At 35.5% G+C, this 15,370-nt stretch overlaps 1 protein-coding gene across 1 annotated transcript; it reads right to left on the bottom strand.

Annotated features, from left to right (window-relative positions):
- Window positions 1-3,230: 3,230 nt before the first annotated feature.
- On the bottom strand, window positions 3,231-14,369 carry LOC132268936 (F-box protein At2g27310-like). The gene is made up of 2 exons (XM_059769860.1): window positions 14,040-14,369; window positions 3,231-4,560 (listed from the first exon to the last, which is right to left on the bottom strand). Exon 2 carries the CDS (start codon window positions 4,544-4,546, stop codon window positions 3,434-3,436), a length of 1,113 nt encoding a protein of 370 aa, XP_059625843.1. The 5' UTR covers window positions 4,547-4,560; window positions 14,040-14,369; the 3' UTR covers window positions 3,231-3,433.
- Window positions 14,370-15,370: the final 1,001 nt, after the last annotated feature.

The raw sequence follows: 15,370 nt of genomic DNA, 5'->3' as shown, positions 1-15,370 counted from the left end.
TATTGTGCATTTCCTCTTTCGCGTTACCTATCATTGGAATCAGATGCACCATTTTAATTCTCCAAGTGGCGTTGTTATAGGATCAGAAGCTTTTCACAGTAAAATCCCCGTACTCGTGCCAATAATGATCCGGCAAATCAAATCAAAATCATAATTTTGTTAATAAATGAATAAGTCCAATCAAATTTGATGACCTTGGCTTCCACGGAAAAAGACCCCGCAATTTAAAAAATGAGTCAAATCAAATTTGATGACTTTATTTTCCATGGAAAAAGACACCCACAATCAAAAAAATTTATGAGCCCCCCTTGGCAGGAGAATTACTAGATGTTACTGTAGTTTATAAAATATTACAAAAATATAAATTCTGAATATAAATTTCAATTAAACTGTATCATCAAATAATTTATAATCAAAATTGTCTAATAATTTTTATTTTAAAAACCATACAGAACAAAAATTGACATGTCCTCAATTACTTGGAACATTTAGTGTTATCTAAAGTTTAATCAATGAGATTATTTATTGTCCGCGTTATTTCTTGACAAATTTCACTAATTTCTAAAAAGTCAAAGAGAATGCATTTTTGTTGGTGGAACGTGTACCAAAATTGTAGGGGTGACAGTGTAACACTATTCATTGGACCATGGCGCCTCTTCTTTGTCACCTTATGGTATAATATTCATAATGAAAGAATAAATTGACTAAATAATGCCACAAGTACAACAAAATAAACAATAGATATAATTATATAGGATTGACAAAATAATGCCACATCTCATTATTGTCTATTATTTTTAGTTTTTATTCGTTTGGGCAGCCGGTCTATTTTTTTACTTTCAAAATCTCCCTATCTATGATTGAAGAGTTTCTATTCATGTGATGTAAATAAATAAGACCCGTATTTAAGTTTATGGAATAAAAACTATTTTGATAGATTTTTCGAACAAACATTAATAACTCGTTTGACAACTATAGTTGTTTTGTATTTTTGCTTTGATCCGAAATAGAAGTAATATTTTCGCTTTAGAGTGTGTTTAACATTATTTCGAAGCATGTTTGATAATGTAACTTTGTTGCAAGATTTTTTAAAGCAAAAACATGAGGGCATGTTTGGTAAAAAGTGTTGTAAGTTTGAAAATTTGAATGGCTAGTTAAAAATGTTAATTTAGAAAAATTAAAAATAAAAAAATTGAATAGTGTTTTGCTACAGTGCGGAAATAAACAAAAACATCATTTTGATGCTTCCGATTTTGGCCTCAATTTTGAAAGCGTTTCGGTACTATTCAAATGACTGCAAATGTTATCAAACATGCTTCGTGCTTTTACTTTGTTACAGCACACTAACAATAAAAAATACAAAATAAAAACATTAACCAAGCATGTCCTAATAGCATGTAACTGGTAAAATGGAGCAAATATGAAAAGGATCATGGTAGAAGGCCCAAAATTGGAATCCTCTTGCATTCCCACTACATGGGCATTAAGGATGGAACCGATTAATTAAACATCCAGTTAAGCAATTTCTTTGTTACAAAAATAAAATAAAATAAAATAAATAATAATAATAATAATAATAATAATAAAATGTTTGACTTCTTGAAACAGTTATTCTAATGAATTAGATATATAAAATTAAAATAAAAAAAAAATAATAATGAGAGTAAAAAATAAGATGAATAACTTTGTCTACCCACAAACCAATCATATTAAAGGGTGTTAGTGACATATAATTAATACATTCCACATCCCATTGACACCTCTGTACAGCAATGTCCCCATGAACGTGCTTACCTCTCTCTCTCTCTCTTAAATACATACTATATAATATAGTATAGACTATAGACATTTCCTGATAATGATCGTGCAATTAGTAGGCCTTTCATTTTCTAATAAACCATTTAAAGTAAGATAATTACCAAAATAAAACGTGAAATCAATGTGATGGAATGTGATAGTCTGTTATAATTATATTTAACGCGTTCCATCACATCATATTTATTTTTCAGTGATGTACTTTTCAATACATTATATTTGTTTTTTTAATAAAGTGATTTTCAATAAATTATGTCTATTTTTCAAAAGCATTATATATACTAAAAAAATAGATATAAATGTGCTGAAAATAAATTTGTTTTTTTAATAAAGTGATTTTCAATAAATTATGTATATTTTTCAAACACATTATATATAATAAAAAAATTAGATTTCAATGTGCTGAAAATAAATATAATAGTGTTAAAAATTATCATAACAGATTATTAGGCCGCACGGTCATATATAACCAGAATTTGAAATTAGTTACAGATGGACGTAAAAACCATTCTGGTAAAATTTTGGTGCCAACTTGGACCTACTCAAATATAAAATATCCCTCTCATACTAAAAATTATGGATTGATATATGAGATTTGATTGAATGTGAATTATTGTACCAATTAATTCAGGGTCCCTTTGGACCCGTCTTAATCTAAATGATCTATTGAGAAAAATAGTACCTATTTGTAAGGTAATCTTTCAAATATCTAATTTTATCATGTCAAGAAAATCTAAATTGACGACCAAATAAACAACAACCGTAAGTGTCTCCATCCAAAACAATATGGATTAAACTATAATTCAAATTGAAGTCATGTCCAAACATGCCCTTAATCAGTTGAAGCTATTTGCATAATAAATAGCAACCGATCATCATCATCATTGGTGCTTTTATCTAAGTTTTCATTTTTTATTTTATTTTTTCTAAAATTATTTTTAATTACTTCATCTATGTGACTTTTTATTTGCGAACAATTAACAATAGAGTGCTTCGTTATAAACAAGCAGCAGGACTACCCTTTTGAGAGACTTCATGAACAAGAATTTCTAACTTTTCATTAAATAACCCTGGATGAGCGTCACATGTTACACATATCATTTATGTGAACTGCAAGAAAAAACTCTGTTAAAAGTACAATATTTTTTCAAGGTATACTAAAAAAAAATAGATATAAATGTGCTAAAAATATTTTTATTTTTCTGTGTTTGACAAAGATCTAAGTCGAGGTCGAGTCTATCAGGTGTAAAATAGCTAAAATTGATGAACAAGTTATTTTTGTTAAGTTTAAATATATATATATATATTTCTTAAATATTTTATCGTAAATTTTACCCTGAAACACAGCCATTAGTAATACATAAAACTGTGTTTATGTGTGTGTGATTGCATTCTCTAAACCAACAGAAGAACTGTTAAAGCACAACAGAACAAAAGCTGAGTTCTAATACATATATACCTGAAGCCTTTCTTTCTCATCCGACTTGAGAAACAAGATAGGGGAGTTCTTATTAGTTGACCAAAATTGAATTTTACATCACAAGAGTGCAAACCTTGGGTGTTTGTTAGACAAGAAAGAATTTACACTCTGTTCAAATCGCAGTGATTATTTTCCATTTCACAAAAAGCAGTACCAGAATGTGAAAAACGCTGCAATACCGCTCAAGATACAAAGTCTGTCTAACAAGCTTTCGTTCCTCATCTTCTCTTCCCTTAACTCGCTCTGCACTTTTGAGTACAAGTGGCATGACTCGAGGGCTTCACTGTAATTTTTGCTCCTACGGCAGCTCAATGCTTCTTTCAGGACGAGCAAACTGTTTCTTCCATTAACATGAGCACCTTCCATATCTCCCAACTGCATGCTTAGCTCTGTCAATTTGAGACTCGTCTGGACACCCTCGCCTTCAGTATGGATCACTCTGAACTTCATAATCAGGATGCATTCCACTACTTGACATGGAAGAATATCTTTGGCAGGAAGAATGGATCCAAAGCGTATCAAGAAGTCCTTGTCTGTTGGCCAATGTCTTTGCCCGCCAAGGGGGCTCCAGCTTGAAAGATTAGCTGCTTGCTTTATTTTTCTGTTCACTACAATCCAACTAAGCCGGATTCCATCGCAGAGCTCCTGCCAGAGCTTCCCATCTTTCCTCTCTTTTTCCATGGATGTAATCAGTGGCAAACCATCAGAAACCGAAAGAGTAACTTCACCTTCGTGGTCATCATCTCTTGCTGAATAGGTAAGAAGATCGACACGGAAGGGGCAGTTGTAGAACCAACCATTGAAGCCATTTGCATTAGGAATGCCAGAAAGGACTTTCGAGCAAAATGTTTTGTCTTTATATCTGATATCTACAATAATGACGAAATCTGACGGTGAAATGCTTTCAAATTCACCCACATCACCATAGTATTCAGCCTCAGTCCATTCTTCAGGATACTCAAGGTAGTCATTCCATCGAAACTCAGGAACTTCCTTGTTTACTATAAGAGGAAAACAATCTGCATAAAACTTCTTGAATCCACCAATTGATGATATTAAATTTTTGACATCTTCCCTGTTGGTTGAAGGCCACATAGAAGAACATACATTCTCCCATAGCTTCTCTTCTTTTGAGATGGAACTAAATGCTGCACAAGTACATGCTGCACTTGCCAAAGTCGCACCATCAAGGCGCTTCAATATGTCATAGAAGATATCCCTGCTTAATGATGTAGCAACTGACGTCGTCATGGTCTTTTGATCATCTATAAGGCAATCACAAGGAAAATATCAAGTACATATACAAATATAGGCCACTATCCAACAAGACTAGCACAGGAAATCATTGAGCTCAAATCAGAGAATTATCCTGACTATTCAGCTTTGTACCATAAAGATAGAAGGGCGAACGATCCCCATCTTTATTTTAAGTCAGAATTCTCACCTGCCTCCCACGTCATTGACTATGTGCAATGTGCATGCATAATGCAAGTCAACATGCATCATTCAACATTTGAAATTTTCCACAATAATTAAGTCAATGACTAGTTGTACTCCTCCGATAACTAATGATTAGTTTGACAGAATATCATAAAATTACTTCACTGAATAAGCAAAATAAAATTTCCAAGTGGATCAACTCAAACAATTGTTTGGTTTCTACATCCACAGCTACTGCCAATGGTTGAGATTAAAATTCTAATTCAATCCAATAATGGACCCTTTGCATTTGCTTCCAAATAATAGGATCAATTAGGAGTGAGGTTTAATGAGCTTTGAGTAGAATCTGATATCTACCAAATTAAGAGGTTATTTTATACATATATAACCTCTTAAATGTCCTAATCAAACCACAACCCCCTTCCCATTACCCATGGCAGCACCTTATTAGACCGTGGAGGAATGCGTAGCAGCACCACAAAGACCCTACATGACATGAACAGTACCTTACTCGTCCATGAACTATATAGACCTTCATTCAATATTAGAGGAGGATCCTTTGGCATATTATATATCATTTTAAAGAGTGTTGAGAACACTGGACCAAACCTTAACCTCCACAGAATTGGACTGACCTCAATAAGAAAGGCCCTGACCTTGAGAATGGAATATCCGGGTTGAAGGCAACCTCATGTTCCAAGTGGTCCAAAAGCTAAAAGCGGTCAAAGAGTTGCTGAAAGGTCAGAACGTTACCACCTTTGGCAAAATAGATGAAAGAATCAACATTCTTAAGGATGAGCTGCACGAGATCCAAACCATTCTTGCAAGGGACCGATTTTGTGATGACCTTGCTACTGACACTCTCTATCTCTATCTCTTTTACAAGTTAACCCCGACTTTCATACAACTCAGTACATCTCCAAACCTCCATTATATTACATATAATACATTCAATTATTAATCATTCACAAGAACCCACAACATTAAATATTGTAATGTGTTACAATAATTAATTACTATGAAAATAAATGTGATCCAATATTAATTGGGTTTTTGAAGAGCTTTTGAAAATTAAGTGTTTTTCAATATTTTCAGATGCACAAAGTATTTTTTTTTTGATAAATACACAAACATATTAAGTATTATGTTTCTTAGTTGCATATTTGTATGATTCTTGATCCTTGTTAGAATGTTATATATATATATATATATATATATATATATATATATATAAGTGTTGGGCCATTATGTAATTACAGAAAGTTGATAGGGGGCCTTGTGTAGTTAAGTAAGACTTGTACTCTTTATATAAGCCTTGTACACTTTATTAGGTTTGAGGATGATGAATATATACAAGTCTGAAACTTCTCTCTCTCTCTCATATATATAACTTTGAACATGGTATCAGAGGGTACGATCATGGGTGTGAGAATCTGTAATTGGGTTCTTATTGTATAAGATTTGAGTTGCAGTTGTGGTGTTGGTGATCTCTACCGTCGGTTCCTTGTTTGTCGTCATCAGCAGCGGCTTGTTCATTGTCGTCAGATCTGCAGCATCGTCAGATCTGGGAGTTGTTCGTTGTCGTCTTTGCCGTGTTCGTCGTTGCCGGCAACTTCTCTTTGGTTGCCAGCGAGCTCGCCGACCTCTGCAATCTTGATTAATAGAGGTGAGGTTCATCTCTGTTGGCCGGAAGTTGCAGCGATCGCTGCTTATTGATTCGGCCGTTACTGGTGATTGGGTCGCTGTCGTCGCCGCCGTGTTATTCCCCGGCGTCTGTGAAGGTGTGAAGAAGAAGACCTCTGTTTGGCTACACAGTTATAGCTACTTCAACCCTAGTTTGCTAAACCTGGATAGCCCAGGTCAGTCCAACCCGTTTGAGCAGGTCCGTTGACCCGACCCGGTTGTCCAGATCCGACCCGTTTTCCAGGTTCGGCCAGAATACAAAATCTTTTTTTTTTTTTTTTTTCCCGCTTTTCTTCTCTGTTTTGCTGGATTCAACATGGCATCTAGTTCAAATTTACTTTCACCCACGAACAGTCTTAATTCTCCCATGACTTCAGTTAAACTCAATGGGAAGAATTACATATTGTGGACTAAATTTGTTGCCATTTTCCTTAAAGGCAGAGGCCTTGGTTCTCATTTGACTAAAGAGAAACCCAAGGCAACTGATGCCTCCTTTGATGCAAGGGAAAAGGAAGATGCTCAGATCATCTCTATGATGATAAACAGTATTGAACTCCAAATTAGTTCAACTCTACTTTATTTGGATACTGTCAAGGAGATATGGGACAGATTGCAGCAATTGTATTATGGGACAGGTAATATCACTCGTGTTTATGAGCTCTGTAAGCAGTACTTCAATCTCGAACAAGGTACTCAAAGTATAGAAGAGTATTCCAAAGTTATGGGAGTCTATGAAGAGCTGAATATGTATCAGCCCATTACAGGTGATGTTCGCAATATGTAACAACAGCGTGCGGACTTTAATGTTGTCCATTTTCTTACTGGTTTATCATCAGCATATGAGCCTTTTCGTGCACAGATTATAAGCAGTCCAACACTTCCATCTCTTGTTGAGGTGTTTTTTAGACTTCAGCGTGCTACACTTGCAAGTGATACCTCAAATTTGAATATTGGACAGAGTGGTGAGCGTTCAGCATTAGTGGTTTCAAATGGTGAACATAATACTTACCGTGGAGGTCGTGGGGGACGCTCCACACGTGGTGGTCGTGATTCACGTGGAGGACGTGGCCGTGGCAGGGAATCCAAAAAGTGTACCCATTGTGGTCTTTCTATTCATACTGTGAACTTTTGTTGGGATCTTCATGGGAAACCATCTAGTTATGCCAATCAAGTTTCCTCTTCTCTGAATGATGTTGCTTCTGGATCGCACAACATAGCTGAATCAGATACAGTTCCTGTTCCACGGGATAAGTATACTCAGTTTTTGTCTTATAAGCAAGTATCTAATTCATCTTCCACGGCTACTTTTGCCCAGTCAAGTACTGCACACACATGTCTATTGTCTTCCACTCGCAGTCCTTGGATCATAGACACTGGAGCATCTGATCATATGACCGGATGTTCTTCTCTTCTATCTGATTTTCATTCTGTACATCCTTCTCAAAGTGTTACTCTTGCTAATGGTTCATCCACTCAGGTTTCAGGTTTGGGGACAACTCAACTTAGTGATTCATTGTTTCTCTCGTCTGTTTTACATGTTCTGCAGTTTCCCTTTAATTTAATGTCTATCAGTAAGCTTACTAAATCTCTCCGGTGCTCTGTTAAATTTGATCCTACTTCTTGTGTGTTTCAGGATCTCAAGACGAAGAAGACGATTGGTACAGGACATGAAGCTGGTGGCTTATATTATTTTGATTTCGAACCTTCTCCTGTGGCTCTTCAGTCTTCTCTGTCTCCATTCCAGTGGCACTGTCGCCTTGGTCACCCGTCACTTCAAGTTTTGAAGCGTCAAGTTCCTAGTCTTAGTCATTTGAAATTCTTGTCATGTGAAGTTTGTCAACTTAGTAAGCACCATCACGTGTCTTTCAAGTCTAGGGTTAATAATCGTATCTTTAGTCCTTTTCATTTGGTTCATTCAGATGTATGGGGTCCAATAAAACATTCTTCAATCAATAAATTTCATTATTTTGTGACATTTGTGGATGATTATTCTCGCCTGACTTGGTTGTTTTTAATGAAAGATCGTTCTGAGTTATTTTTAATTTTTCAAAAATTTCGCAAAGAAATCAAAACTCAGTTTGGATGTCCAATTCGTATTCTACGTTCTGGTAATGCTAAGGAATATTCTTCAACTTCATTTGATACATATCTTAGTGATAAAGGAATTATTCATCAAAATTCATGTGTTTATACTCCACAACAAACTGGAGTTGCAGAACATAAGAATCGACATCTCTTAGAAGTAACTCATGCTCTTTTGTTTCATATGCGTATGCCTAAACGGTTTTGGGGTGATGCTGTTCTTACTGCCTGTCATCTTATTAACCGTATGCCGTCATCTGTATTAGATGGCAAATCTCCACATTCTATTTTATTTCATTCTATTTTATTTCCTGATTCTCCCTTGTTTTCTCTTCCTCCTAGGGTTTTTGGATGTGTATGTTATGTCCACAATCTTGGTCCTGGTTTTGATAAATTAGACCTACGTGCCACAAAGTGTGTATTTCTTGGCTACTCTCGCTCTCATAAAGGTTATCGCTGCTATAGTCATGTTTCTCAACGGTACTTTATTAGCGCAGATGTAATGTTTTCTGAGTCCATCCCATATTTTTTAGATACTGATTCACTTCTTGATATCACTCTTGAGTCGCCTCCTTCTGCCGTTCCTCTTCCCTCACTCTCTTCAACCTCGATCTCTTGTTCCTTCATCTGCCCCGTTACAGGTGTACACTCGAAGACCAAAGCCATCTGTTGTCGTGCCTCCTCCATCGTCTTGAGAGTCTTTGGATCCGGCGCCTTCCACTGTGTCTGATTCCTTGCCTATTACACTTCGTAAAGCTCCTCGCTCATATGTTACTAACCATCCCATTGCTCATTATGTCTCTTATAATTCCTTATTGCCATCATTCTCCTGTTTTTCCTCTAAGTTGTCTACTACATTCGTTCCTAAGACTGTGCATGATGCGTTATCTGATTTGGGCTGGAGGAAAGCAATGCAAGATGAAATGAATGCTTTGCATAAGAATGGCACGTGGGATCTTGTTCCATTACCTCCGGATGTCAAACCTGTTGGTTGTCGCTGGGTATATACTGTGAAGTATCTTCCAGATGGGTCTGTTGAGCGTTTAAAAGCACGTCTTGTTGCCAAAGGTTATACCCAAACTTATGGTATTGACTATGACGAGACATTTTCTCCCGTTGCTAAGATTTCTTCTATTCGTGTTTTGATTTCTCTTGCTGCTAATAGACATTGGCCTCTGTTTCAGTTAGACGTTAAAAATGCCTTTTTGCATGGTGACTTAGCAGAAGAGGTTTATATGGAGCAATCACCTGGGTTTGTTGCTCAGGGGGAGTATCTTCACACCGTTTGTCGCCTTAAAAAGGCTCTGTATGGATTGAAACAATCTTCACGGGCTTGGTTTGGAAAATTCTCTGAGGTCGCGTTAAAATTTGGTCTTAAGAGATGTCAGACAGACCATTCGGTGTTTCACTAGCGCAGTAAAGCTGGCTTCATATTTCTTGTGGTGTATGTAGATGATATTGTGATCACAGGTGATGATTCTGAAGGCATTGCTAAGTTGAAGTTGTTTCTGCAATATCAATTCCACACTAAAGACTTGGGTAAACTTAGGTATTTCTTGAGCATTGAAGTTGCTAGATCCAAGAAGAGTATAAGTTTATCCCAACGCAAATATGTGTTAGATTTATTAGAAGAAACAGGTATGTTGGGTGGTCGTCCGGTTGATACTCCTATGGATTCAAATACAAAACTTGTATCTGATGAGGGTGATCTATTTAATGACCCGAGCAGGTTTCGTCTCCTTGTTGGGAAATTAATTTATCTCACTATCACTCGACATGATATTTCATATGCAGTCAGTGTTGTAAGTCAGTTCATGTGAGTTCCTAGAATGCCACATTGGATTGCTATTCTTCGGATTATACGATATCTCAAGAAAGCTCCAAGTTTAGGGTTACTACATAAATCAAATGGTCATCTCAAGGTGGAAGGTTTTACAGATGCTGACTGGACTGGTTCTCCTTCAGATAAGAGATCTACTACAGGCTATTGCACATTTGTAGGAGGAAATCTTGTTACATGGCGAAGTAAAAAGCAGACGGTGGTAGCTCGATCTAGTGCTGAAGCTGAATATAGGGCAATGGCCCATACCACTAGTGAGTTGACATGAATACAACATTTTCTAAAAGAACTTGGGTTGATAGTTGAGGCTCCTACTCCATTGTTCTGTGATAATCAAGCAGCAGTTCACATTGCATCAAATCCTGTGTTTCATGAGAGGACCAAACATATTGAAGTTGATTGTCACTTCATTCGAGAAAAAATATTAAGTGGGAGCATCTCTACTCCATTTGTGAAGTCTGAAGATCAATTAGCTGATATGTTTACCAAAGCATTAGGTTATAACCGGTTAAGAACTATCTGTTCCAAGCTGGGATTATTTGATATATATTCTCCAGCTTGAGGGGGAGTGTTAGAATGTTATATATATATATATATATATATATATATATATATATATAAGTGTTGGGCCATTATGTAATTACAGAAAGTTGATAGGGACCCTTGTGTAGTTAAGTAAGACTTGTACTCTTTATATAAGCCTTGTACACTATATTAGGTTTGAGGATGATGAATATGTACAAGTCTGAAACTTCTCTCTCTCTCTCATATATATAACTTTGAACAATCCTATTCTAAGGATCCCTCATTGGTCCATTAGGATCCCAATTTCAAAAAACTTGGACAGAACCAAGTGCAGCCTTGTGGGATCCTACGCATCACGGTCCTATGGAATAAGAAAACGCTACCCTCAAAAGGCTCAAATTGGAGTCAAGTTGAAAATTTAAGGTAAGTTAATTGTAGTATGTGATGATTTAAGTTCATATTAGGTTGCAACTAGGGTCTTCTAAACTCTACTAGTGTATTTTTTCCCCATAAATGTTTTGATTTACTTTTACAAGAAATAGAAGGAAAGGAGGAGAAGGTTTCTTCCACAAGGAAGGGAAGGAAAAAGAAATCAAAAGACTCCTGATATATGACAGATTAAAGGAAAATAGAAACTGAAACTACTATACACTTGCCAAGTCAAGCCTCCGAAGTTTGAAATCAACTCACTACCCAACAAAACGAAATGATGAAGTAAAAAGGAAAATTAATTACTCATTTCTCTGGGGTTGGTCAAATTAATCACAATGAGAGAATCCCCTTTTAGATTAGTGTGATTCAAGCCCCTAGATCTGCAGTCACAAAGTTCCTAGCCTCCCATAAAATTGCCAGAAATTCTTTCCACCCAAGCAAAGCAGTCTAGAGAAAGCAAAAACAGGGTTGCCAGAAGTCTGCAAATGAGCTAAACAGGGTTTCATGCTGATTGAACTCAGCTCAGCTGAAAGCAGCACTGTTCAAAATTGGCTCAGGCTTGCCCGAGATAAAGATATCTTAGCTCAAGCTCATCGACAACTACTGAAGCAACTTGTAAGCCAAGCTTGACGCGTTTTAGAAGGCATAGGTTTTACTTTTTTAGACATCTGTCATGTTCTGATCTATAGCAACTTTATAAGTATAAGAAAAATTAACTTGTGTCAGTTTTTACTCTGGTTCCTTCATACTAAAATTATTATAAATATATTATATATCCATGGCAACCTTTTTGTGTTACAACTTGTGACTTCAAGTTTTTTTTTTTTTTTCTTTTTCGGAAGGTCTTGTGACTTCAATATTCAACTGTGACTTCAAAGGAGGAGGGGCCAAAGATTGAAAATATTAGGAGAGCTTCGGTAAGATGAAACAGACCATGCTATATATGATTATAGCAAAAAGAGGTACCCTCCAAAGTTCTACACACATAACCCCAAAAGTAGCCGTAATTTCTTCCACAGAACAAATTTGAATGAGCTGAAAGCATTCTTTCCAACCCTTGCGTTTTACTCCTCCCAAACAATCGTGCTTAATTAGAATTTAATTCTATCTCCAACAAAACCAATGAAGCTACACACATCAATACTTCTGGAGCATCCTTATTATAGGGTCCAACAAATTTAGGTGCCACTTTAAAAAGAGAGTACCGCCAGTTAAAAGCTAACAAGTGAAAAGAGAACGCCACAACGAGGCCAATGTGATACTATTCAACGTCACGGGTATTCGCTCTTTCAGAAGCAACAATGCAAGAAAGATCCTTGAATTAACTATTGAATCTTATACTTCAAAACAAAATCAATGGAACTCAAGCAGGAAGAAGTAATAGAACAACTAGAGACCAAACGGGAGACTTGCAAAGGGTCAATTGGGTCCAAAACCTACCCTTGTCCACAATATATTTATCTCAGAATTATTTAAAATTTAAAATTCATATCGGGCAAATGCAGGTTAATTGCATCTCCTAACTATGTCCATACCATAAGAAACCAAGTAGGTCCGGGTCAGCTAAAACATAATATAGACAAAATCCAATACTAGGGCATGGCATTAACATGAATTGCAGAAGCAGAAATAGGGTATAAGAATGTACAAGTACGACCAAACCAAGTAAAATTATGGTATTATGTCCAAAAACATATATTCTAGAATAGTGCCATCAAAGAATTCAACAATAGCCGACCGGAGAAGATGGATGCATTTAGCCAACTCCTTATAATCAGAATAAAACATGGATGTCTGTTTTTTAACTTATCCAAAAAAAAAAAAAAAAAAAAAAAAAAAAAAAAAAAAAAAAAAAAAAAAAAAAATTGTCTTGAATTAAACCAAAAAGAAACTTTTACCATATACAGCTTAGGGTACAAATTTTGTTGGGAAAAATAGAATAAAATCATTGGTGCCAATAGATGTGTAAGAAAGGGTTCGGCAGACAGCTTAATTTTTAAATCAACACGTTGAAGTATTGCAAATCTGAAAATGGTTAAAAATCGAAAACCAAAACACAGATAAGTTAGATAAACACTGAAATTCATGGGTAGCGTTCAAATTTACAGTTTACATGCAATGGGAAGCTTGAGAGAATACCTAAAAATGCAAACTTATCCAAGAGAGGGGCTTCCAATCACAAATATTGAATTAAAAGATTCACCCAGAATTATAAAGTAGGAGTGTTCTAATTCAAGGTGTATAACTGTGTTAGACAAAAGTAGAATTCTGAGATATGACAAGCTCTCGCGACTCAGTTATACAAAAATCTTGAAATATCAACAATGTAATTACATAAACAAGTTATATACACACACAGATGAACTCATATGTGCACAAACACATAATTTAAAACATACGTATCATACAAAGAGCACATTCTGTGTATCATACAAAGAGCACGTTCTGGCAAATCAAAAAGATGGAAGATAACAGCAGAAACTTAAATTTTCCAATACCTAAATTTTAGCAAATAAGTCCCCGGTTGAAAGAAAGATCAAAGGCTAATTGATCAGTGGCAGATACAACACATAGTCACATATGATTCATGCGTATATCATTCTTCTAGTTTATCACAGATTAATTTACACAAATAAAAAAAAAAAATTGTTAATTGTACAAAATAAATATTTTGTTAAAGAAAATCAGGATTCCAAATGAAGAAACCCAATCTAGTGAGATATAGAGAGAGAATTGACACACCTCAACAAATGGGTATGAGGGATTGAAAGATGGGCACAGAGAGAATGAAGCCTTGTTGATTTTTGGACAGAGTTTGAGTTATTCATCGAATTTAAGGAGTTTTCACCGACCGCAAGCTGATCTGAGGGCAAATGGGTTCACGAGAATGGGTCAAGCGGTCACTTTCTTCTCAATTTTTCGAAGATTTCTCGTGAATGGATTGATAATGCTTGTGGAACTTCTATGGTTTGGGTCTCGCCGGTGACACATATTAATATAATACTCCAGTAAAGTACCTTCTCGGTGATGGACAGTGGAGAATTTAAATGGTCAGAAGGGAGGATCAGAAGAAAGTAGGACCCACGGACGAGTTCTGCAAGGTGTGATCGCATGTACGGGAAATCGAACGTCTTGTTTTTGGCTTGTTTTGGGAAAAATCCAATTGCATTGTCGGGTTCGGGTGAGTCCACTTTGCAATTTATTCTCCTTTTTACCCTTTGCATGAATAAAGAAATTCTTCTGTACTTGCAAGTAATTTATTCATTATTTCCTCATGTTTCTTCAAAATGATGAAAATGTATAAAACAGACACTGATCTTCTTCTATATTCATGAATGCCAAATTTCAAAAGAATTTTACTGACAGCTAATAACTTTGTTTTACCACTTTTACATAAATATTTTAAATATATTACAATTTCAAGTTTTTTTTTCTTTTCTGTTCTTTTTTACCAGTCTCGAAATCAAAATCTTGACTAGAAATTAGGAGTTTAAACCCAAGACCACTAAAAACAAATTCTCAAATTGTAACTTTTTTTTTTTTTTTTTACCTAAAGAAGAATTTGTTTATTCATGGAAATGGTACTTTTCAAAAAATATATTTTGTAGTCAAAATTTCTGAGATTTTAATCAGTCACTGAACTTATTATTGGTGACCAACATGTGGTAATAGAAAAAAAACATTTACTCTCATATTACCACATAATTGAAGGTGGTTCAAAAGCCAACGTCTTGACCCAACAAGTGCTCCAACACATTATCACAAAACACAAAATCTTCAACCTACTTATAGCATATAAACATAAATAATGAACAAGTTTCAATGTCAAGACCTACTTAATACTGTAAATTAACATGGAAGACAGTGACACATTGCCACTGTTTACAAGTACGTGCTTTTTGAGATAAGGCAATTACTCAAATCAAATTGGATAATTGAGTGATTGTCTTTTGTTTCATGAGACAACATCTATTCAAATGCGCTCATAGATTTAAGATTTTGACAATTAACCCAACCACTTCTATGATTTGGATATATGACCAACCCAACCACCTCCTTCCCAACTCCTATTG

The sequence above is a fragment of the Cornus florida genome, unplaced genomic scaffold, assembly GCF_030987335.1.
Source record: "Cornus florida cultivar Cherokee Brave unplaced genomic scaffold, ASM3098733v1 CherokeeBrave_3.0.0_Hap2_Chr08, whole genome shotgun sequence".
In the NCBI taxonomy this organism is placed as follows: domain Eukaryota; kingdom Viridiplantae; phylum Streptophyta; class Magnoliopsida; order Cornales; family Cornaceae; genus Cornus; species Cornus florida.
Note: the sequence above shows the minus strand (reverse complement) of the source record. Positions and strands in the feature narration are given on the sequence as shown.

Coding starts and splice junctions, on each gene's coding strand:
- LOC132268936 (XM_059769860.1), bottom strand. CDS start 4,546: ATGACGACGTCAGTTGCTACATCATTAAGCAGGGATATCTTCTATGAC.